A 24,541-nucleotide genomic window follows, 5' to 3' on the forward strand; every position below is an offset into this window, starting at 1 on the left:
TGGGTGCTATCCAGAAAAGGCAAAGGAAAAAAATCCTAATAGTGAGCATAGCATTACTTAGAAAAACAGATAAGAAAGCAAGCACTTGTCTTCTCTTGGTACCAAAACAGATCCAATGAACACTGAAAAGCACAGAGGTTGCAGGCTTCTGGACAGGAGACATTTTGTATCACTTTTGCCAGTGTGGAAAGCAGAGGAAGATTTCAACCGTCCCTTATGTGGCTTAAAAATATTTATGCTTCAAGCCAGGCGGTGGTGGTGCATGCCTGTAATCCCAGCACTCTGGGAGGCAGAGGCAGGCAGATTTCTGAGTTCAAGGCCAGCCTGGTCTATAGAGTGAGTTCCAGGACAGCCAGGGCTACACAGAGAAATCCTGTCTCGGAAAAAAAAAAGAGAGAGAGAGAAAAAAAAAAGAAAAAAAAGAAATGAAAAAATATTTACGGTTCACAGATGGCCAATCAACATTTTTAAGGAGTGCTCGGGATCCTAGTCCACCAGGAAATCTCAAGTAAAACTATGTCAAGGTTCCGTCTTAGCCCACTTTGAATTACTGTAATTAAAAAGTAAACAAAACCAAACACAGCAGCACCTATACTAAAATTGCAACAATTTAGTAAAGATTAGCATTGGCCTGCACTAGGGTCACACACAAATTTATGAGTTAGCCCACATTAAAACACAACAATAACAATAAAAGCCAAAACAAAGGCCACCACGACAATGGAAATGGCCCAGCAGTAAAAGACAACTGCTGCTGAGCCTGATGCTCTCCGACCTGCTACCTGCGTGGTAGGAGAAAGCCTATTCCCACAGTCGTCCTGTGGCCTCTACCCTCTGCTGTGCCCCCAGACACAAATAAATAAATGTACTTTAGAAAAGGGCTAAGGCGTCTCTCCATTCCCCAACCCCTTCAATGCAGATATTTTTATTTTGTGTGTATAAGTATTTGCCTGCATTGAGGCCAGAGGAAGGCATGGAATCCTTGGAATTGGAGCTATATACAGTGTGAGCCTCAATGTGGGTCCTGGCAGATGAATTCAGAGGGAGTCTTTTTTTTTTTTCTTTAAAAAATTTTTTTTAAATTGATTTTTTGTGAGTTTCACATAATGTATCCCAGTTCCACTCATCTTCCTGTCCCCTTAGATCTCTTGCCACCCCCCCACCCCAATAGAAAATACAAACAAAACCCAAAACAAAGCATAGCAAACATCTTGTGGAAGCTGTGGTGTGCTACAATGTGTCCCACAGTACAGCCCTGTCCACACATCTTCACTTGCAAATGCTCATTGCAATGCCGCATTGGTCTGGTTTGAGTTCTCTGGTTTCTGTGACACCATCACTATTGGATCCTCACCTGGACTCCGCCTGGTTATCCTGTTGTTGTTCTGTGTCATGGAGATCCTACAGTTTTCAGATTGGCAGGACCTGCCCTTTCACATACCCCAACAGTTCACGGATAGTGTAGATCTGGGCCTGGCAGGCAGCTGAGCTGGTCAGCCCACCAGCTCTCCCTTGTTGCCATTACTGAGGCAAGTTCTCCAGCACTTTTCTGACTAGGCCATCCAATATTAATAATGGCTGGGAGCAGGGTCAGCTCTCCTGCGCCCATGCCCTCAGGGCTGGCTTACCCGATCCTTGGCCCTCAAGGCCAGCTCCACTCTGTTGCCCAGGTGAGGGTCAGAGCCCATGCTCCCAAGCCAGTGAGAGGCAGGGATAGCGCTCCTGCTCTCATGACCATGGTGCCAGTTTTCCTAAGTACCGTGGATGTCCGGGGGTGGTGGAGGAGGGCATCACCTCAGACCCTCACAGTGGACGCGTCAGTGGTGGTGGCCACCATTCAATGCTAATACCCTTAGGGCTCGCTTACCTGCGACATCTCTGCCACCACCAGGGTCAGCTCTATACTGTGCTGCCCAGGTGAGGTGCAGGGCCCGCTCTTCTGAGCGCTGCAGCCAGCCCTCAGCCTGTTCTCATGACGTGGTAACCAGCTATCCCGACTGCTGCAGTATTCTTAGCCAGGAGCCATCTCTCCGGGCTGACCAGACTTCGCTTCTTTAAATGCCTAGTCAATGAGTATAGGCATGGAGCCCATAGAGAGTGAGATTCCACAACTGAGGAACCGCATGGAGGCCTGCTTGTCCTTCACTGGAGACTCAAATAGGCCTCTCTCTTCTGTTCCTCCCAGGATTTTATAGATGGTGGTATGGAAAATGAAGCCAGATAGAATTCAGTAGGGAATGAGAACAGAGTGAAGACTAGAGGCACCACACCATGAAGGTTGAACTGAGTAGACATCCCTGAGGAAGTAGCAGTAATGCTCACTTCTTTTCCTCCAAAGTGAGAGAAAATTGGTCTTGAAGGCCTTTAATCCTGGCCCTTGGGAGGCAGAGGCAAGCAGATATCTTTGAATTCAAGGCCAACCTGGTCTATATAGTGAGATTCTGTCTCAAGAAGCAAAATGATACAGCCAAATTCAGGGAAAACAAAACAAAACAAAACAAAACAAGTTGTTCCCCCCTCCCCCCCAGCATCTGGGTAATGTGTATTATCATTTCAGTTCTTTATAGTTGTTCTGGTTAGTATTTGTTTGTTTGGTTTTGTCAACTTGACACAAGTTATCTCAGAAAGGAACCTCAATTGAGAAAATGTTTTCATTTGCTCTGTAGGCAAGTCTGGAGGGCATTTTCTTGATTAATGATTGATGTGAGAGGGTGCAGCCCACCAGAGAAGGTACCAGTCCTGGGCAGGTGATTCTGAGTTGTATAAGAAAGCAGGCTGAGGCTGAAAAGATGACTCAGAGCTTAAGAACACTGGTGTCACCTCTAGAGAAACAGGGTTTGATTCCTAGCTCCCCTATGACTGCTAACAACTGTGTATAACATTAAGGAATCAGATACCACCTTCTGGCCTCTGCTGCCACTGTATGGGCATGGTGCTCAGGCATACACACAAGCAACCCCCCCCCCCCCCCCACTAAAAGCAAGCTATGATGATCAAGGCAATAGCAGTGTTTCTCCATGGTCTCTGCTTTAGTTCCTGCCCTGACTTCACTTCAAGATGGGCTGTAATCAGGATAATCTTGCCGGGCAGTGATGGCGCATGCCTTTAATCCCAGCACTTGGGAGGCAGAGGCAGGGGAATTTCTGCGTTTGAGGCCAGCCTGGTCTACATAGTGAGTTCCAGGACAGTCAGGGCTACACAGAGAAACCTTGTCTCGAAAAATACCAAAAAAACAAAAACAAAAACAAAATAAGTCCTTTCTTTCCCAAGTTACTTTTGTCCCCAACTCCTAATACTGACTGCATCATTGACTACTCAAATCTTAAGTCTAAACTCCCATAGAAGTGCTAAATGTCTTTCCTAGCAGAGTAATCCATCCTTAGACTGTTCTCCGGATGAGACATTTATCACCAGATACAGAGCAGCAGGAGGCACATTCTCTGACTTGCTAGGTGTGACAATATTTTGTTTTGTGTTTGAGATAGGGTCTCACTGTGTAGCCCTGGCTGGCCTAGAATGTAGGCATCACTGTCCTGAAGGTTGGGCTTCCGGGATGAATAAGGAAGCAGTGCAGGACACAGATTCACCTCTTTGTGTCCTGACTGCAGATGTAGTGTGACCTGCTGCCTCACATGCCTGTTGGCTCAGCCACAACTGCACTACTGCTTGCCTCTCCATTCCTCACCCTGTGAGCTGTGGGCGAGGGTGGGAGGGTGTGGAGAAGGGGGGGGTCTCTGCCAGTGTCACACCTGGCAGGGAAATATGGGTGAGGCAAGCTTAGCCAGCCTGGATCAAACTTCTGGAGTCTGATACCAGGCACTTTATTATAAGCATATTCAAACATGGGCTACATACATTAGCTTAAGGGCCTAGAGAAGGATCTGGTGTAGTCTCAGTCATAGTATTCATAGTATAAAGGTCTTTTTTTTTAATTCGATATAATTTATTTACATTTCAAATGATTTCCCCTTTTCTAGCCCCCCCCCAAAGGTCTTTTTTTTTGTTTGTTTCTTTGTTTTTTTGGATTTGGTTTTTTTCGAGACAGGGTTTCGCTGTATAACTGTATAACCCTGGCTGTCCTGGAGCTCACTCTGTAGACCAGGCTGGCCTCAAACTCAGAAATCTGCCTGCCTCTGCCTCCCAGAGTGCTGGAATTACAGGCGTGCGCCATCGCCGCCCGGCTCTATAAAGGTCTTCTGGTACCTAATAAGGTACCTCCTATCTTGGTTGTGGGAGCTCAGGGGAAGCCCCTGGCTATGCAAATAATGCATAGGTCATCTAGACTCTAAGTATCTCTGATCCTGATTGTGAGAGCTTGATATGGTTTGGCCCTACAGGTAGCACAGATCACCAGGCTATTAATCACCCCTAACTCCCACTCTTCTGGGTAGAAAAACAGGTTATGCATCTTTTTCCTTTGAAAAGACAACACTAAGTTTTCCCTGGTGATCTGTGGGTGAAAAGGACCTTTGTGCTTCCAACAGTGAGCTTATGGAAACCCGTCCATCCTTATTTATTTATTTATTTATTTATTTAGGGTCAAGCATTTGGCACACATACGCTCACACTTTTCAAAACATTAAAAAGACAGTCCACAGAATCACAGGATAGTAGAAAATATTTGCTAATCATACAGCTGACAGAGGACTTATCTACGACATGTAAAGGATACTTAGGGTAAGCTGAAAAAGTAACAGGATTTTTAAAATGGGCAAGATACATGAAAAAGCGTGGATCATCCTTAGTCACTAAGGAAAGGGGAATGTGGTGACACAGCGCACCGCATCCACAAGGATGGAAGAAAAAAAAAAAACGTTTTGAGACTGTGAATGTGGGGGAAGTCTCACACTCTGCTAGTGGGAGATGCCAGGCAGACAATACTTTGAGCTTACAGCGTGAGGACACCGATTAGGAGTTCTCACCTCTCTGAAGTTCCAACTTATACCTGTGAGAATGGATACCATCAGGAAAGCAAGCGGTGGTGAGAGTGTGGGGAGGGCTCGGAAGCTTTCCACACTGCTGGTGGGAGTGTCACCACACAACCACTATGGAAGGCTGCTGTGCTGGCTGGCTTTGTGTGTCAACTTGACACAGGCTGGAATTAGCACAAAGGAGGCTGCCTTGAAGAAATGCCTCCATGAGATCCAGCTGTGGGGCATTTTCTCAGTTAGTGATCAAGTGGGGAGGGCCCCTTGTGGGTGGTGCCATCCCTGGGCTGTGGTCCTGTGTTCTGTAAGAGAGCAAGCTGAGCAAGCCAGGGAAAGCAAGCCAGTAAGCAGCACCCCTCCATGGCCTCTGCATCAGCTCCTTCCTCCAGGTTCCTGCCTGTGTGAGTTCCTATCCTGACTTCCTTTGGTAATGAACAGCAATGTGGAAGTGTAAGCTGAATAACCCTTTCTTCCCCAACTAAGACAGTTGCTCAAAAGCCGCAGCACTCTCAGGTCCACATGTTAAGAAGTCTAAGTGGACACATCATTGGAGATATAGTACATCCATGTTTATTGCTGCTCTACTCACAACAGACATGGAATAGAAGCAGTCAAGATACTCATCAACAAATACATGGACAAAGAAACTTTGGTCCATTTATACAAAGAATTCCATGCAGCTGTAAAGAAAATAATGAAATCAAGGCAGTCACAGGAAAATGAAATGTCATTGGAGATCATGCTAAAGCAAAAAAATAAAAAATAAAACAAAAGCCGGAATAGTATCTTTCTTATTCTTATATGCAGAATATAAATTTGTATGTATACAAATATATAACTATTGTATGTCTGCGAAGGTTATGAAAGTAGAAAGGGGACAATGAGAGGGAGTGAAAAGATCTACAAAAGAGGAAGGAGGAAAAAAAATGGGTAATAGGATTAATGTGACATGACAGTAGAAGGCAGGGTGATCTGGCTGCGGGATAGAACAGAGATCAGTAAGAGAGGCATTGGTGGGTGAGGAGAGCAGTGGAGGACCAGGGGGAGAACAAAGGACAAAGGGAAATACATGTCTGCAATGCCACAAGGAAACCTGTGGGTTTGTGTATCAACTTAAAAGCATTTCAATATGAGCTGTAGGCCAGGTACAGAATCAGTCATACACTGCATCTAGCCCCAGCTCTGGGTATGTAGAGATTTTAAAAAGCAAGTTGTTAGGGTCACAGTGGAGATGAGCACTGAACTAAACTAATTGATCACCACATACCCATTAATGACTAGGCCTAAAGACCATGCTCACTCCCTGCCAGGGGTCAGTGGTTCCTTGTTTTTCAGAGGACCAGTGTCTCTCTCCACTCTGCCTCTCCCTATAGCCCAGTCCTCGGGAATTTGCAGGAACTGAGGAGGACCCTTCCTCTGAGGTCACCCTGAGGCTGCACCGTTTGCCAGGTGTCTGTCTCTACTTAAATCCATGTCTACATTGCCAAATGTTGTTTCCAGGTCCAGCTGGTATGTGTCTGTGTCTCTCTTTCTGTTCTTCTCTTTTTTTTTTTTTTTTTTTATTATTCGATATAATTTATTTACATTTCAAATGATTTCCCCTCTTCTAGCCCCCCCACTCCCTGTTCTTCTCTTTTAACAGTGTCTCACTACATAGCCCTTAGCTGGACTGCAACTCCCAATGCAGACCAGTCAGGCCTCAAATTCATAGCGATTCACCTACCTCAGCATCTTAGGATTAGAGGCATGTGCCACCATGACTGTCTGTCTGTATCTTCTTCAGAGGTTAGGGGGAGGGTGCCTTACTAGGCTGGCCTCAAATTCCTGAGCTGAGAGGAATTTTTCCGCAGTGGCCTCCTGAGCAGCTCAGTCCATAACACATTTTCAGTACCATCAGATCCCAGCCATGGAGGTACAGTAAGAAAGGAGTTTGCAACTTCACTTCACAACGCAATTTAAAACCCCAAAGAGACAGTGTTTAACAGAACAGTAGTTATAAAAATATATAGTTAAGTGCATTTAATAGAAATATCAGTCATTACAGTTCCTTACAGCTGGTCACAAAAAAGCATATATGTCTTTTGTAATCAAAGTAATTTTTACCATGCAAAAGGTACTTTTATTATATTCATATGAACAGATTAGATTTGAAAACAAGTTTATACAGACTTAAAGGCATGTTAGGCCCAAAGAAAACATGGGGTTTATTTAAATAAACTACAATGACACGGGATGCCGCAGGGCACACTCACATTCACAGTTTATGACGGTAGAGAACCTCACCTTCTAGAGTCAGCTGAGGAAGGTGTGCTAATTAGCACACTCACTCGCTAGGTCTGTTCTCACACAGGCTGAGCGAACACTGAGAGATGGACAGCTTTAAGAGAACAAACTCAACATGTCAGCAGCAAATGTCAGCCAAACCAGGTTGGAAACCAATAGTCACAGTGACTGAAGTACAGTTTCTAGCTGAGACTCAAAATTGGAGACTAAACCGTAAGCTTAATACTTCAGACAGCACTCTGTGGTTATTTCTTAACAAATTACATATTAAAATATAATCCTCAAATTTGATTTAAGAGCACAATTTTAATCCAGTCAATATAGTATTTCCAGAGACAATAAGGACAGAGACACCTCCCAGCTGGGCGTATTCACCAGTAGCCTGAACTCCTGGGGCCATGCTCAGGAAATAAGTCTACCTGAACAATACAGGAAGCACCAGGCACACGTGTAGATTCAATGCTGAGTGAGACAGTCACTGCTCTGAGACCCAGGGAATTCTAGACTCATGGCTTATGAGCAGTGGCAGCGGACTAAGCCTGGAGAACCATGGAGACACACCAGTGAGGTGGGGCCGGCCTATTCAGTCAGCGGCACATCACCGGGACTAGGGTCAAATTTGAAACTAACAAATGGGAGAGGGGGTCTATTTTAAAGCAACTGACTGAATTGCAATTTAACTTAGCTTCATAATTAACCATAGCATAGTTACTTCATAATCCTTTAATAAACATGGTAACTTTACCAAAAAAGCATTTCTTCAATCTTGAAACATTATTTTAAAAGATTAAGTTCCCCAGTTTGTATGGGACTAAAATTTAGTTCAATATCAAAATTCACAGTACTACTTAGAAATGAGCATCTCCTGGGGTTCCAGAGTTCAGGAATGAACTGTTTCCTCTGTGGATGGAGAACACAGAGGTCACATGCTCAGTTAGAGGGCTGTGGACAGTTGGTACCATTGCTTCAAGCTGTTGTCCTTTTACCACCGGATGAGATTCTAAATACATGGGCTAGACATACATAAAATCATCAGGGGATGTGAACAGATATGCACACTTCCTCATTAAATAATGATAACCATTTTTCCCCCAGAGGAATTCTGTTGAGTCACTAAACAATCTTCTTTGTATCGATCTACCGCAGTCCAGACCAGCTATGCAGATAGGACGCCCATCCAGAGGAACGAGAAGCACTTTCTTCCTCACCTTTGGAAGATTAAAAGTAGAAATTATTAAATCTTATCAACGTGAAAACCAAATATGGAATCACTATAGAATATATGCAAATATTGTCTAGTTGATTGATTACAGGCACTGTAAGAGATGCATTAATTATTATTTTGAATTTCTTAGGCGCATGGTACTGGATGAAGCCTGGTGTGACAGGTGCCTGAACAATGCCACTGTTGATTTAGTATGGTCCTTTTTCATTAACTTTTGTGAACAGGCAGACTTTTTTTTTTTTTTTTAATTTTACTTGAAATCATTGGGGTTTGAGTCTTTAATCAGTCTTAGAAAAATCTCTTTAGTTACTATCTCTGTCCTTTCTCTTCTGCTCCTTTTAGAACTTTTATCATCATTATTTTATGCATATGAGAAATTCATTTTCGTATATGCCTGTGCAACACCTGTAGAGGTCAGAAGAGGGCATGGGGCCCCTGTTACTATAGTTACAACAGGTTATGAGCATCCTTGTGGGTGTTGGGAATTGAAGTCAAGTCCTCTGGAGAACAGCCAGTGCTCTTAACCACTGAGCCATCTCTCCAGCCTCTAGAACTTTATTGTTGTCAAATGATGCCACTTATGAGTGTTTATGCCAAAATACGTACAGTTTCAGACTAACCCAGGTACCACTGACCAACCACAATCTCCCCTTCCATTCTCTTCTCCATATGTTGTTTCTCTCAAATTTCCCTTTTTAATCTTGAAGACTTTGTCACAAGCCTATGTGGCTTTTCCTAGATGCCTATTAGGTATTATCTTTCTCTAGGGGGTCTGAGAAACTTTCCCAAGTCATTTGAAAGCATTTTTTTTTTTTTTGCACAAGAAAGCTCACTTTATAAAAATCAACAATAAGCAACAGCTGTCCACCTCTCCCAGACACAGATCTCTTGTATCTTAGACTGACCAGCTGAGGGTGAGTTCCTGAACCTCTTCTCCTACCTCCCAAATCACAGCTGTGATTAGAGGTATATAGCACATATTTAGGCATCAATGGGTGTGGAACCCCATATAGAGTGAATACTCTATAGAACTACGTCTCCAGCCCCTTGTCTTAAAACCCTGAGCCAAAACAGAGGGAAAGGCTTCCACCCGGAAGAACACGACATCAACTAAACATCCATCTAGAGCTTTCTTTCCTGGGTCTTTCTCTATTTCTTGATGCTCTATACGATTCCTTCTTCTATGTGTTTGGTCACCTATTCTGCTAACTGTTATCTGTGCCAGTCATTAAGCCATCATGGTTTTTAATTTTGTGGGTTTTCATTTCCTATGTCAGTGAGAGAAGCACAAATAATTTTAAGACACTCAGGAAACTCTTTAAAACAATTAAACTTTAAGAGTTACATGAGCTACATCAGTGGGTAAAAGAGCTTTCCTTACAAGCTCGATGACCTGAATTCAATTCCTGGAATATACCACAGAGGGAGAGAACTGGCTTCATAGATAACGGTGCCTGCTGCCAACCTATGGCCTGAGTTGGATACCCGGAATCCACACAGTGGAAAGACAGAATCCAGGTTCCAAAAGTATCCTTGAACCTCCACATGTGTGCCATGGCAGGCATGCACAGAACATATATCACTGATACACACAACAACATATACACAAATACATGGTATATTCTCATTTTTTGTTGTCTGAGATGGCCTCTGTGTTTTGATATTGACTCTGTAGCCTGGGGTAAACACTCCAACTCTTGGAATCCTCTCACCTCTGCCATTTGACTGGTGTGGTGACAGGTGTATACTACCACGCCTGGCTTCACTTGGTTATTGTTAACAGTGGCTATGGCAATCTGTACTCCAGTAGGCAGAAATAGGAGTACTGTAAGTACTGAGAACACTCTTTATCAGGAAGACAGGTTGTATGAAAACAGATTCGAAGGAACCACCAGTACTTGTTATGAAGTAAACAATCCTGCCAAACATGAAGCCTGAATCTCCTCAGTCCTCTAGATCAAGAACTCCTGAGGTACAGCCCTAGACCACAAGCATCAGGTTGCTAAAAATTTAAAATCTTGGGAGAGGTCAAGCAGGATTATATTCAAGGGCCATTCTAAATTTATTAGTTTATTTAGGAAGTATAGGGGATAGAGGAACACGTGAAAGAACATCAAGATGAGAACATTGGCCACAAGTTGGTATCTATACAGTTTGGGCCTAGTACTGCAACGCCGTGGTAAGTGTACAGTACGCTTGTGAGGTGTTCTTGGTGTTCACTTTGCCCAGACCCACCTGGATATAATCAGAAAATTCCATATATGTGGTATTTGAATAAATATCGAATTCAAAATGTTGGGCTGCTATGGAAAAAAATGGTCTATTTCTTCAATTCGTAAATGGTATATTAAGTTCAAACATATGACTTATTGTAACTCTGAGGGGATCAAAACAAACAAAACAAACGAACAAACAAATCCAGACAACCAGACCCTTACAATCCTTCACTCAACCAAACCTGAAAAACTGCAACAGAAGGAAGCTTGAGGGATACTGTCAACTAAGGGCAGAGTAGACACTGATGGGAGGCGACATCACGGTCATGGCATGGGAGGAGGAGGTTATAAGCCTCTAGTTCTACTTCTGCTAGAAAAACTGGCCATGAGTTGAGAACCAGAGACTGATGACAGCTACAAGGGACATCACTATATTTTCTCTGTATGCTCAAGAATGAAGACATTCTAGACCAATTCAAAAATAAAATCGTGAATCTTTGGGTTTTTGTTTTGTTTTGTTTTTTGGATTTGGTTCTTTTGAGACAGGGTTTCTCTGTGTAGCCCTGGCTGTCCTGGAACTCTCTATAGACCAGGCTGGCCTTGAACTCAGAAATCCGCCTGCCTCTGCCTCTCAGAGTGCTGGGATTACAGGCGTGCGCCACCACCGCCCGGCTCAAAATCGTGACTCTTAGCCTGCATTTTCAAGTCAGGCCTATCAACCACAGCATTTCAAAGGAATCTATAGAAACACTGTTAACCTCATTGATGGGAACACAACAGTCCACCATGGGACAGCACCTGAAGAGTGGACTGCTACCAGAGACAAGAATTGGGTCACATGACTGTTGTTCCTCTACTGTCTAGGAGTGGGAGTAGAGTAAGGGGAGGGGAGGGAGGAGGAAAACATGCGAACACACGCTAAAACCAAGACACAGCCACCTCAACACCAGGATACAGATGTACTTTTCAGAGATAGGTCATACTGCGTTTTGCTGTGTACTGAACTCAGTGATGTACTGCAACTGACTCAAATGTTAAAGAGCCAGCTTTTCAACCTACATGTATGACAAAAGTAATCCAAGTGAATAAAACTTAAACAGAAAAACTTAAACACACATATATCAATTCTTATGCCAGAGCAACGGTTAGGGCCAAGGACCACAGGCCAGTGACCGTCTCCCATCACAAACCTTGAGCAACTGTGGCCAGCTTTCCCTTTTCCTCAGGGCTGAGCTGCAGCATGGTGTCTATCACAGGAAGAAGCCTCTCTCTTTCACTACCGGGTTTCAGGAAAATGAACCGCAGCAAGACATTCTTCAAGTACTCCAGGTTAGCCACAGACTTCTCACGCTCCTGGTTTCTTTCCAGTCTTCTAATTTCACTCTTGAGAAGCTGGCATTAGAGGTTACTTATCAGAGAGTGTGGGGCCGCAAACTCAACACATACATTCCCATCTTCTCCCTGACCAATCCCTGCCCCATGAAAACAAAACTGGAGAGGAGACACCTGTGAGAGCTGTTGACTAACTCAGGGAGACAGGAGTAGGGGAAGTGCTTTAGTCTGACTACTTTCCAAACACCAGCAAGGAGAAAAGCAGAAGTATCCCGTGTGAAGACACTGATGTCCCTGCCCAAGCACAGGCATCACAGAGATGCACTGGGCCATCGTTCCCGCCCCTTTCCTGCCCATCTTTGAGGATAATTTGAACATTTTAAGTAAAACTGTTATTTCTGTGGTATAGAAAAATTGGCCTACTCTTCTAAGATCCAGGATCACTTAAAAATGTGACAGAAGTCTAAGAAATACCAGAAGTGCAATACATGTATTATATGATCTATAGAGGTGGAACTAGTCAATGACGCTAGACATGATGGTACCTGACAAAGCAGAAACCTATAGAGATGTATATTAACGTGTATTTATAGAGATGTATCTATAGAGATTAAAGTATTCAGATGTCATCATAAATAGAATTCAGTATAAAAACCAACCTGACAAGGACAGCTGGCAGCTCTACATAGAGGTAGGACACAAACACAGAGAGGCGGAAGCGGAAGCGGAAGCACATGTTTGCTGCCAGGCAGCTACAAGTTTTGGTTTTGCCCTACCATTTTTTACAAGCTGCTACCGCTGCCTCCTGCCCGCCTCTACCACTTCCTCCACAGTCATTCATTCACTGATTTCTTTGGGACTAGGTCTCATTATGTAGCTGTAGCTGACCTGGAATTCTGGAATTTGTTATATAGATCTGGCCTTAAAAATCTGCCTGCTCTGACTCCCAAGTGCTGGACTAAAGGTGTTTGTTACTTCTATGTCTGGCTCAGTTTCAGCTTTTTTCCCTTAAGGTTCTCTAGTCATTATGAAGATTAAATAATTTTTGGGGGGGCAGGTTGTTCAAGACAGGGTTTTCCTGTGAAGTCCTGGCTGTCCTGGAACTAGCTCTATAGCTCAGGCTGGCCGTGAACTCACAGAGATCCACTTGCCTCTGTCTCCCCGAGTGCTGGATCATTCTTAGAGGGAGAATATCTCATTTGAACACACTTAGCTATAGTCCTACATGCTTGTAGTATTAGCACTCAGAAGGTAGAGGAAGGATAATCAGATATGTAAAGCCACCTGTGGCTATTTAACAAGTTCAAGGCCAGTCCAGGGTTTGATCTAAGAAATAGGAGATGTCCTTAGTATTCAAGGACATGTGCTCATGTTTGATTTAAGTCCATGAGCAACAATGACTGGGAAATGACTGCCCAATTGCTACACTGTCTTAGAAAAAGTTCGAACGAACAGGATTTAACAAATATAAAAGCAATGGTTCCTATCAGGAGGAACCTAATATAAATGACACAGATGCTATGGATGCATCTGAAATGTGAACTTGTAAATGGGGTACACATACACAAAGGTTAGAGAAGCAACTGGCACAGAGTGTTTTGGGGCAGCCAGCCAGCCTCTGCCCACACCTTAATTTGCTCCATCAGGATAGCGTTGGTAGCCTCTGTCTCCCGAAGCAGGCCGTTTAAGTGATCCGCACTCTTCGTGGTGGAAGTGAGCTTCTCAGCCAGTTCCTCTTTGGTAAATTCATTATGCCATGAGGAGGCCTCTGAAAGACGTTCTGAAAATTAATTTTAAAAATCAGAGATTGCAGATGCCAAATAAGACAATGAAACGTCTTTCTTTGGAGCATGTACACGCCTGGTTATCTGTCTACATGGCACGTGTCATCTCAAACGTGGCTAGGTGCGGGCAGCACCAGTAACACTGAATTTCTGCTGTAGGACAGACAGTTTTGGAGTACAGGCTCTGTCAGCCCCTCATGGTTTAGACTTTTTGCAACTTTTTTTGGGGGTGTATGTGTGGGGGGTAGATGGTGCCCTAGACTCTAACCCAAGGCCTCATGTACACTAGGGAGTACTGAGTTCCCGGTGTGCGTCCTGGGAGATGGGGCATAGTGGAGTGAACGTAGGTCACAGGAGGGGTGCCTCTGCTGGGAAACTGGAGCCCCCCCATTTCCTCTTCTTGGTTGCCATAAGGTGCCCACCATTACATTCCATTACATTCTGTCTTGCCAGTGTCAACCCGGTAGGGCCTAGTGACCATGGGCTGAAACTCTAAAGACCAACCTTTCTTCTTAAGCTACCTTTCTCAAGGGTTTTGTTACAGCTTCTGAATGGTGGCTAACACAACAGTGAGTACAAATGTGGTCCCAGAGCATTAGAAAAGATGAGAAGCCTCCTGAATTAAGAACAGTAATATTCATTACATATAAGAACAAGAAGCATACTGAACTATACTGTATTTATCACAGCAAACTTGCCAATATTTCACTGTAAGGAGTAAACTGTAAACGTAGTTTCCTGGAGGGTAAGGGAACAGCTCTTTTACTATCTGATAGCACCGAGGGACTTTCTTATGACTTCTAGTGACTTCAGCCTGCACTTCTGCCTCAGGCCTATGCTTGTGTTAATGTGTTTTTGTGTTTGTTCTTTTACATTGTTTTTTTGAGACAGGGTTTCTCTGTGTATCCCTCTGACTGTCCTGGAACTCACTCTAGACTCAGAGAGCCACCTACCTCTACTTCCCAAGTGCTGAGATTAGAGGTGTGTGCCACCACTGCCAGGCTATGTTTTTGATTTTTTTTTTTTTTTTGGTTTTTCCACACAGGGTTTCTCTGTGTAGCCCTGGCTGTCCTGGAACTCACTCTGCAGACCAGGTTGACCTCAAATTCAGAAATTCACCTGCCTCTGCCTCCCAAGTGCTGGGATTAAAGGCGTGCATCACCACCGCTCGGCATTTTTAATTTTTAAAGAGATCTGTTTCACACTGTAATATTTTTGACCAAAATAGCTAAAAAACCACATAAAAATCAGAGTAGTGTTTATCAAACAAGAAGCCAAGGTAAAATCAGAACAAAGCCAAGAACCACTCACGGGAGGCGACCTACCAAGCTTGGTGTCAGGAGAGCTAAGGAGCTGCTCTAAGGACTGGATGTGTGTGCCGGCAGACGATGCGGACTCACTGTCAGTGGTCTCCATCCCCTCCCCCTCCTCGCGGGCCACCGTGTGCACGTCCAGAAGGGGGAGGTCCGTGGCTCTTCTTTCTCGGAGGCTTTTTGAAGGTTGATGGGAGGAAGCAGGGCCTAGTTCAAAGGGCGAGCGAAATTGTTAAAGACCAGGGGACTCCACCCCAACAGTTCTTTAATAAAGTTAAATACATTAAACAAACAGAAGCTAAACAAATGGTGTCTGAAGAAAGGATGCTCCATGCTTAGATACATTTAGTCACTTGACACTGAGCTAATCATCTGACAGAAACGATCTGCATTGCTACTTGCTGCCGATGACGAACAGGGGGCTAATGCTTACTCTGCAGGACACCCCCCCCTTTCCACATGCTGCAGTGTGCTGACTGACAGTCTCCATCGCTGCCTTACACTGTCGTCTCAGTTGTACTAAGTGCTGCCTGCTTACATCTCCAGTGTTCAGATTACGGAGCCCAGAGTTCAGTGCTGGGAACCAGCGGTTACCACAGAATTCTTGGGCGCACGTCTTTAATTCTAACATTTGGTAGACATAGTGAGTTCCAGGCCAGCCATGGCTACATAGTATGATTTGATCTCAAAAATGGAAGAAAGGATTTCTTGCTTATTTACAACAAACACTTATACAGACTTGTGACACTCATAGGACATTTCCAAATGCACTACTTGATTAATGAGGAATTAACTATGCGAAGGTCTCATAGTTTAAGTTTCAAAGTTCATTTCTTTTCCTCTTTTTAGATTTTTTATTGCATACACACACACACACACACACACACACACACACGCACACACACACACACACACACACACACACACACACACACACAAACATTGTAGCTGTCTTCAGACACACCAGAAGAGGGCTCCAGATCCCTTTATAGATGGTTGTGAGCCACCATGTGGTTGCTGGGAATTGAACTCAGGACCTCTGGAAGTGCAGTCAGTGCTCTTAACTGCTGAGCCGTCTCTGCAGCCCAGTTCATTTATTTTCAGTACTGTCCTTCAATAAGTGTCTCCCTAGTCCTTTAAAGCTCAGTTAGCCTCTGGCTGCCTGTCTGGAGCATTTCCCTGAGTTTCTGACATTTTTACCAACTGCTTATTACACTGCTGATTCCGAGATTACAACCTCCTTGTACAACCTGTTTTTCTTTGTCTGATCATTTCCTTTAAAACTCTTGGTGTAAGTTAAACTCTCCTAAGGTCATTTTTAACCTTGTTAAGTGACCCGTGCCGGCCAATGCTCCATGACATTTTCTATGGGAAACGAACATAGGACTAAAACATCACTGTCATAACTGATGGTCCCTTGGCTTTTTCTGGAAGAATGGAAGACATCGAGTGAAGCGACAATTCTACCTCACTAAAGTCTGAGGAAAGAAGCTGCACTGGCAAAAGACTCGACAAGTACGGTTCATAAGTCCCTGGCTCTGCCCAAAGCTTCCAACCAACAACACATGTGTTTGAGGCCAAGTAATAGATGACAGAATTAGAACTCATGCCGTTAGACTGATAGGAGTATGTGTAAGCCAAACAAAAAATAAAGACATTACCCAGAGGGTAACATAGTCATGACCCTCAGTGGTCTAAGACGGTGCACAGGCTGCTGTAGGTATAATCAAGAAGGGTTCACATGACTCAGGTTTATTTCCAGTAAACAAATCAATAATTCATTAATCATAGAATCAACACGGGTTGATACTCAGCAACTTTTCCCTTTAAGTTTTATATGTTTTTGGTTATTACTATGACTGTTTTTATGTTGGGTCTCTGGGTGTTTTGCATGTTATGTCTGTATACTGTGTGCAGGCAGGTCCTCTGGAATTGCAGCAAGCACTTGTAACCACTGATCCAGCCAATATTTTACCTTCTCATCAATTTGTGAATGATGTTCTTATGGGATACAAATATGTCCGAACACAGGAAGGCCATCCTCCCACACAGAGACACTTACTTCTCGAGGAGGGCTCACTCCTGAGCTGGAAGAGCTGAGCCTCCACCTTGGAGAGCTGGTGCTGCAGAGTCTCCACTGTCTTTCTGTGCTCATCCTGCAAGTGTCGAACTTGGTCTCGGAAGCTGTTACGGAGCGCTTCATTCTGGGATGTTAGCTGACACATCGTCTGCGCGTGCTCAGACTTCATCATGGTGTTCTCAGACTGAACTGAACATAACCTGTAGGTGAGAAGAGCTAAGTCTGTATGAGAGCACAACACAGTGATGAACTACAGTTGCTGACGCAGCCTCTGTCAGCTGGATGCTCTGGGCTGTCCCCAGCACCACTGAAACTGGACACACTGGAACATCCTTGCAATCTCTGCACAGGGGTGGAGGCAGGGGGATTAGAAAGACACCCTCATCTACATAATGAGTAAGACGAGCCTCAGAGACACCGTTACAATTTAAACACACACACACACACACACAAACACACACACACACAATACTAGTCAGGTTGTTATGTGACTTTACTAGGCAGCTCATGTAAAATTCATCTACCTATTCTCTATTACCTTGAACATGAGAAAGAGGATACTTTTCATAAAGACAGTCCAAAGGAAAATATCAATTTTTGAGTGAATTAGCATGAATCACGCAGGCACAAAGACCTGGTTTATTACAGCTGGTTCTAACTTTCACAGCACATCAGGTTTGCTGGTTTACCTTGTAAAACACATCTAGTTCTCCTATGCAGCTGCTGACTCTGAGGTGGTGGTCCTGGGACTTAGCTACTAGCAGCATCCTCTACTTGAGTTTGACACAGGCTGACAACAGTTAGCAGACCTACACTATGGGAGCAACTACTTTATTAATTAATTAATATTAATATTCTTTTCATTATTCCTGTGTGCGAGTGACTGATGGGCGTGTTATGGGCACACACGTGGCAGGAGTCTGAAGACGATTTTGCAGTCAGTTCTCTTCTTCCACGTTTTCATGGGCTCCAGGGGCTCAATTCACGACCCCAGGCTTGCTCAGCAAGTGTCTCCCTCCCGAGCCATCTCAGCCGCCTGAGCAACAACTGTTTTTAAACAGTTTATTTGTATCTTTGTTATTTTATGTTTGGTTTTAGCAAACCTCAGCCAGAAAACATTAATAAAATTTCCAGAAATATTTACTCATGAAAACTAGAGGCAATTAAAAAACACTGAAAGCTGCCTTCTCCTGGGTCTCGTGCCTGTCAGTCTCAACCTGATTCCAGTGTTAAATGAACATTCTTACCTATTGGGAGTGTAATGTGTTAAAATGAATTTTTTCTGTTATAATTAGACATACCACATTAAGTTAAAACAGATTTATAGTAGCTAAAGAAGAAAACTCAGCTATTAAAAATGACAAATTCATGAAATTCTTAGGCAAATGGATGGAACTAGAAAATATCATCCTGAGTGAGGTAACCCAATCACAGAAAGTAATCACAAAAGTGAATATCAATCACATGGTATACACTCACTGATAAGTGGATATTAGCTCAGAAGCTCGGAATACCCACGATACAAATCACAGACCACATGAAGCTCAAGAGGAAGGAAGACCAAAGTGTGCGTGCTTCGGTTCTTCTGTGATGGGGAACAAAATACTCACAGGAGCAAATATGGAGATAAAGTGTAGAGCAGAGACTGAAGAAAAGGCCATCCAGAGACTGTTCCATCTGGGGATTCATCCTATGTACAGTCACCAAACCCTGACACTATTGTAGATGCCAAGAAATGCTTGCTGAAAAGAGCCTGATTTGGCTGTCACCTGAGAGGCCCTGTCAGAGCCTTACAAATACAGAGTCAGATGCTAGCAGCCAACCATTGGACTGAGTGCGCGGTCCCCAGTGGAGGAGTTAGAGAAAGGACTGAAGGAGCTGAAGGTGTTTGCACCCTCATAGGAGGAACAACAATATCAACCAACCAGATCTCCCCAGAGCTCCCAGGGACTAAGCCATCAACCAAGGAGCACACATGGCTCTAGCTGCTTATGTAGCAGAAGATGGCCTTGTCAGACATCAGTGGGAGGAGAGGTCCTTGGTCCTGTGAAGAAGGCTTGATAGATGCCCCAGTGTAGGGGAATCAATGGCAGGCAGGTAGTAGTAGGGTGGGTGGAGGAACACCCTCATAGAAGCAGGGGGAGGGAAGATGGGATTAAAAAAAAAAACAATTAAGAAAAAGTAAAGGTAATAAAAAAAATCATTATTTCCTTTGTTTTCCTTTCCTTTCCTTTTCTTTCTTTCTTTTCTTTTCTTTTCTTTTTTTTTTTTTTAAAGACAGGGCCCTATAAAACAGTTTGGATGGACTTAAACTTGTTATGTAGCCCGGGTCCTAAACTTGAGTGCTGAGATTACATGTATATGCCACCATGTCCAGCTTTAGCATCTTGCAGTCCAGCAAAAGGGTTCTTAATGACCAAGCTCATAGTGACTAATAAGACACTGTACATAGTGCTTTTGCAAGCCTTTTCTTCATAATAGTTACAAGAACATAAAGGAGGAACCATTAGCAGTTACGACGGTTTTCTGAGGGCTGAGATACAGCTCAGAAGCACAGCACTTGCCTATGTTCAATCTCGAGCAATATACACACCAAGACTGCTTGGCAGTAGCCGCCAGGTGTTACCAGAGGTCCTTCTGGATTTACTAGCACGCTAGCTGCTTACAAGCTCCTCGCAGGGAACTGGAATCCCAGTCCTGACAGCAGCTTATCCTCTGCCCCAGTTGTGACTTGGGTGTACACATTAGCCGGGCTCTGTAGGTTATATAAACACTGGTTGGCTTCATTAGTGAATGATTACTTTAATCCCTCCTTATGGCAATAAAGAGAAATGCTTTTTTAACATTGACACGGGTTGGAAAGCCCCCCCCCTTTTTTTTTAAAATAAGTTCCTGATGATAAAGCCTGTAAGACAGGTGGGAGAGCAGATGTTTGTTGTTCTCAAAAGTGCTAAAGATAAAAACAGTCTGAAGGGAAGCTTGCAAGTGGCTAAGGCGAAGTTACCCAGCGTCTGTATGCTCTCACTCCTTACTGCAACCCAGGGAGGGACACAGCAGAGTGCCAGGCTGCTTGCCTGCCACGGGTGGCACTTGCTGCTCCTGGTAGCCTTACTTTTCCCGAAGTTCAGCCTCTTTGGTCACAGTTTCCTGCAGCATCCGGTTGTGCCTCTCTAGCAGAGTGTCGTGCTCAGCCTGCAGGGTCTGGAACTCCGACACGCTGATTTGTAAGCTATTTTGGCTGTCTTGTAACTTGATTTTCAGTTGGTCAATCAGCATTTCCAGGTGTTCCCTAAAACAGAAAGAGTTTAACAACATTTATGGAAGAGGTAAACTCATTTTGTGGCCTCAAATATGTTTGCTGTTTCAGTGTCAAACTCCTGGTTACTGTGGATGATTGTAATGGATATATACTCGCAAGAATTAAAATAATTTAAAAAATGTTATAGCGAGATGGCAAATATCTGGCACTACAGATTTATCACAAGATGTTTCTTCGGTGTAGTCTATACAGCCATGATGATTGGCCTGATACTTGCTACAGAGCATAAACCAGCTTTGAACTAGGGGCAGTCCTGTCTCAGCTTCCTGGGTGCTGGGATCTCAAAGCTTGGGTTTGTCTGAGTTTGATATTTCATACTGAAATGGAACAGGACATCACATGGTATCAGATGAGGCTACGTTATATGTTTAGGGTTTTATTAGTTAGAGAAGAACCTTACACACTCGTAAGATAGTGGTTCTGAGAATGGCATATGAGGTTAAAATACAGTAAAAGGCAATACTTGAAGAAAAGGGGTGAGTCTGTTTAGAATTAGAATAAAATCTTGGTGGAAATAATGAAAACCCACAATTCTTCCATAATGCATAGATTTTTAGTTCCTTAGAAGATGTATAAGAAACGGACATTCTTTAAGGTGACAATCCTCACTCACAAGAAGCTCTAATTAAAAAAAAAATCACAAAGACAGGTTAAAAAAAGTGTAAAACACTGGAAGGAACTTAAGAAATCACATTGAAGTAAAAAAAAAATCACATAAGCACGCAAACATCATAGGACCATGAGCCCTGTTTAGAAGCTTAGAAGCAGGTACAGAACTTTAAATAACCGACCTCTACTACAAAACCAAAATGGACATGCCACGGGATGTCTGAGCCCTCTGTCCTTCCCCCCATCTCTTTCTGAGACAGTTTCTCTGTGCAGCCCTGGCTGTCCTGGAACTCCCTCTGTAGACCAGACTGGCCTCGAGCTCTCAGAGATCCCCCTGCCTCTGCCTCCCAAGGGCTGAGGTTAAATGGTGTGTGCCACCACATCCAGCTCATCTCTTATCTCTGGTGTAATTTTGAACAATTTATGAAATGAATCTGGATGCTAATTTTAAACTGACATTAACATAGCACTCAACTCCAATGGAGGTGGTCATAAATAGCATAATGTACATCTAATTTTAATGCCCATATCTCTGCTGTGTTTGTATCTTATTGAGACAAGAGGTTATACTTAGAGACCGGATTCTGGCTTCAACATCGTTTAGAGTTTGCAATAATGCCCGTGCTGTATCCTTCCCTAATTGTCTGGGAATATGGTGACACCAGAAATATCTCTGCTCACTGGTAACGGTACCTAAAATTCTAGTCAAAAGCAATCAAAACAGGGCTTTTAACCAACATTGGGAAAAGCCTGTATCTGTAGGGAACCTCAGACTTTAACCAACATTGGGAGGAGCCTGTATCTGTAGGGAACCTCAGACTTTAAGCACCATTGGGAAGAGCCTGTATCTGTAGGGAACCTCAGACTTTAAGCACCCTTGGGAAGAGCCTGTATCTGTAGGGAAAACCTCAGACTTTACCTTTCTTGTTTAGCTCCCTCAGTGTCAGCCTGAGACACAGATTTATTTTTCTGTTGTTTTAGAACGTTATGAACTCGGACTTTGTAGCTCTCAAATTCAGAGGTGACAGCAGCTTGTTCTGCCTATGACAATTAAGAGAGAGAAAATTGTCACTGTAACATGACCCTCCTATGTCCTTTCAGAGGTTAATGAAATGAAGTAAAAAAGAATCTGTGAAAATAAATAAAACAGCTTATTATTCATTTTAGTCTTTATTAACATTACTAAAAGTGAGTTCTGGGGCTGGGTACAGCCGCTCATTCCCACAATCTCAGTAGGCAGGAGGATTGCGAAGAGTTTGAGGGTAGCCTGGGATATACTGATTTCCAGGTCAGTGTAGGATATAGAGTAGTTCTCTGTCTCATAAAATAAACAACAAACCAAACCCCAGTCTTCTACAAACTTAAACCAAAACAGAAACCCTGCTGGCCTGACCTCTTTTAAGACTCTCGATTTTGTGTTTTTGTCCGTAAATTTTATACGGACACTCTTTGCTTCTACTACTTTACAAATTTTTGTTTTTGTTTTTGGTTTTGGTTTTTTGGATTTGGTTTTTTTCAAGACAAGGTTTCTTTGTGTAGCCCTGGCTGTCCTGGAACTCACTCTGTAGACCAGGCTGGCTGTGAACTCAGAAATCCGCCTGCCTCTGCCTTCCAAGTGTTGGGATTACAGGCGTGGCCACGGCTCAAACATTTTTTTTAAAACCTATGATATATTCTTTTTATAAACAGAAAAAACTGATTCTCAAGGACAGCTTCATTTGAACTTCACTCTCAATACACAGTGGGAAAAGTTAAACTGTGTGTTTGGGAAGTGATCTATAGAATCCCACGCTCCCGTCACAATCACTTAGTTAAGAGAGATACTTCTAACAAAGCCACAGTAAGTAGCTAGATGCTTTGTATGTTGACACCAGGGAAGCAGGCCCATTCTATTAGTGTCACAATTATTTAAACCTCAGAAAAAACTGCAGTGCTCTCCCAAAATAATTATGTGACAATTTTACACATACACATTGCTAAACATAAATGTAAGGTAATTGTACTTATGGTTTTTGTTTTAGAAAAAACAAAAACAAAAACCCTGTCAAGAGCTGGGGCAGTGGCTCTGTGGCTAGAAGTACTAACTGTGCAAGTCTGAAAAACCCAAGTTTGAGCCCTGAAACCCATGGTCTATTCTTTGTGTACTTTTGTTTTAAAGCCGGCTCAGAAGGTGTGCATTTACCTTCCCCGTCCTCCCATGGTAAGTCAGGAGGCAGAGACAGGAGGACTGCATGGGGCAGCTGGCACGAGTGCACAGTGCAGCAGCAGAAACAAGACAGACATTGTCTCAACAAGGTACAAGGGGAGAGCCTTTTCCTGAAAACTGACCTCTGACCTCCACACATTCATTTTGGTGTTCCTGTGTGCTCACATATATATATATAAAGAAATAGTAATCCTGTGATGTTGGAGGGGCCTTGTGGTTGGGCTAGAGTAGATGAGCTGAGGTTGGTATGCATGTGCTAATTACAGAACACTGCTAGGGGAGAGCCCTGGAGTACTAGAACCCGTGAGTTCAGTCCTGAGGGACATACCTTGGCAATGCGGCTCTCCTCCTGCAGGGCTGCCACCCTCTGCTGGTATGCATTCAGTGTGCGCTGGTGCTGTTCTGCAGAAGTCTTCAGATGCTCATGGATCTTGTGTTTCTCAGATGTCATCTCAGCCAGCTGAATCTGCAGAGACAGATTAAATAATAGTGGACTGTTTTTAGATATGAGAACATTTCCTTAAGTAGGCTGATTTATTTTTTTTAAAATCAGAATCTGCATAACTTAAGACTAAATATCTCATGTTTAATTAAATACCATCAGACATTATGCATATAAAAAGCAGCAAGTATAAGCCAGCTCGCTTCTTGCAACTGTCTTTTCAGTCAGAGGTAGAGATGAAGTTTTGGGTCGTGTTTATTTTCTTTGCACTGTTCCAGAGTGTTAGACCCTCAAAGGCATGATGGTCACTAGCCTGACTGTGTGGTGTAAGTAGACTTCACTGCTTCTGCTTCAGCGAAGTGCTGAGCAATCTTCTTAAGAACCCCTAAAGATAACTCTTTATCTGATAGAAAAACATCTAAAAGGAAATTTTTTTCTAAAAACAAAACAAAACAAAACAATCAATCAATCAATCAAACAAACAAACAAACAAAAACAATGAAATACCCAAACTCCCTTCTATTAGTTTTTATGTGCACGGATGTTTTGCCTGGGTGCATGTCTAGGTACCACATGTATGCCTGGTCTGGTGCCCTTGGATGGGTGCTGAGAATTGAACCTGGGTTCCTTGCTAGAGCAGTGAGTGTAGAGCTCTCTAGCCCATCTAACTGGGAACTAACTTCTACACGGTCAAAGCTGTTCAACACATTCAAAATCTTACTTTATAGACTTCTACTTGCTGCTGGGCCGCTTCCAGCTCACCCTTCAAAGATGCTTGGAGTAGGATGTGATTGGTTTCCTACA

General features: G+C 43.4%; 1 protein-coding gene across 1 annotated transcript in view; it reads right to left on the bottom strand.

Annotated features, from left to right (window-relative positions):
* Positions 1–6,550: 6,550 nt before the first annotated feature.
* The window catches only part of Gcc2 (GRIP and coiled-coil domain containing 2), a 49,913-nt gene continuing 31,922 nt past the window's right edge, over positions 6,551–24,541 (bottom strand). Inside the window, exons 15-23 of the mRNA XM_052163214.1 lie at positions 24,459–24,536; positions 23,624–23,761; positions 22,009–22,130; positions 20,274–20,450; positions 17,144–17,361; positions 15,094–15,288; positions 13,613–13,764; positions 11,843–12,044; positions 6,551–8,419 (exon numbers count right to left, since the gene is read on the bottom strand). Of these exons, the coding sequence (XP_052019174.1) occupies positions 8,349–8,419; positions 11,843–12,044; positions 13,613–13,764; positions 15,094–15,288; positions 17,144–17,361; positions 20,274–20,450; positions 22,009–22,130; positions 23,624–23,761; positions 24,459–24,536 (1,353 nt within the window). The 3' untranslated portion in view covers positions 6,551–8,348. The remainder of the gene's footprint in view (positions 8,420–11,842; positions 12,045–13,612; positions 13,765–15,093; positions 15,289–17,143; positions 17,362–20,273; positions 20,451–22,008; positions 22,131–23,623; positions 23,762–24,458; positions 24,537–24,541) is intronic.

The sequence above is a fragment of the Apodemus sylvaticus genome, chromosome 19 (assembly GCF_947179515.1).
Source record: "Apodemus sylvaticus chromosome 19, mApoSyl1.1, whole genome shotgun sequence".
NCBI classification, from domain to species: Eukaryota; Metazoa; Chordata; class Mammalia; order Rodentia; family Muridae; genus Apodemus; species Apodemus sylvaticus.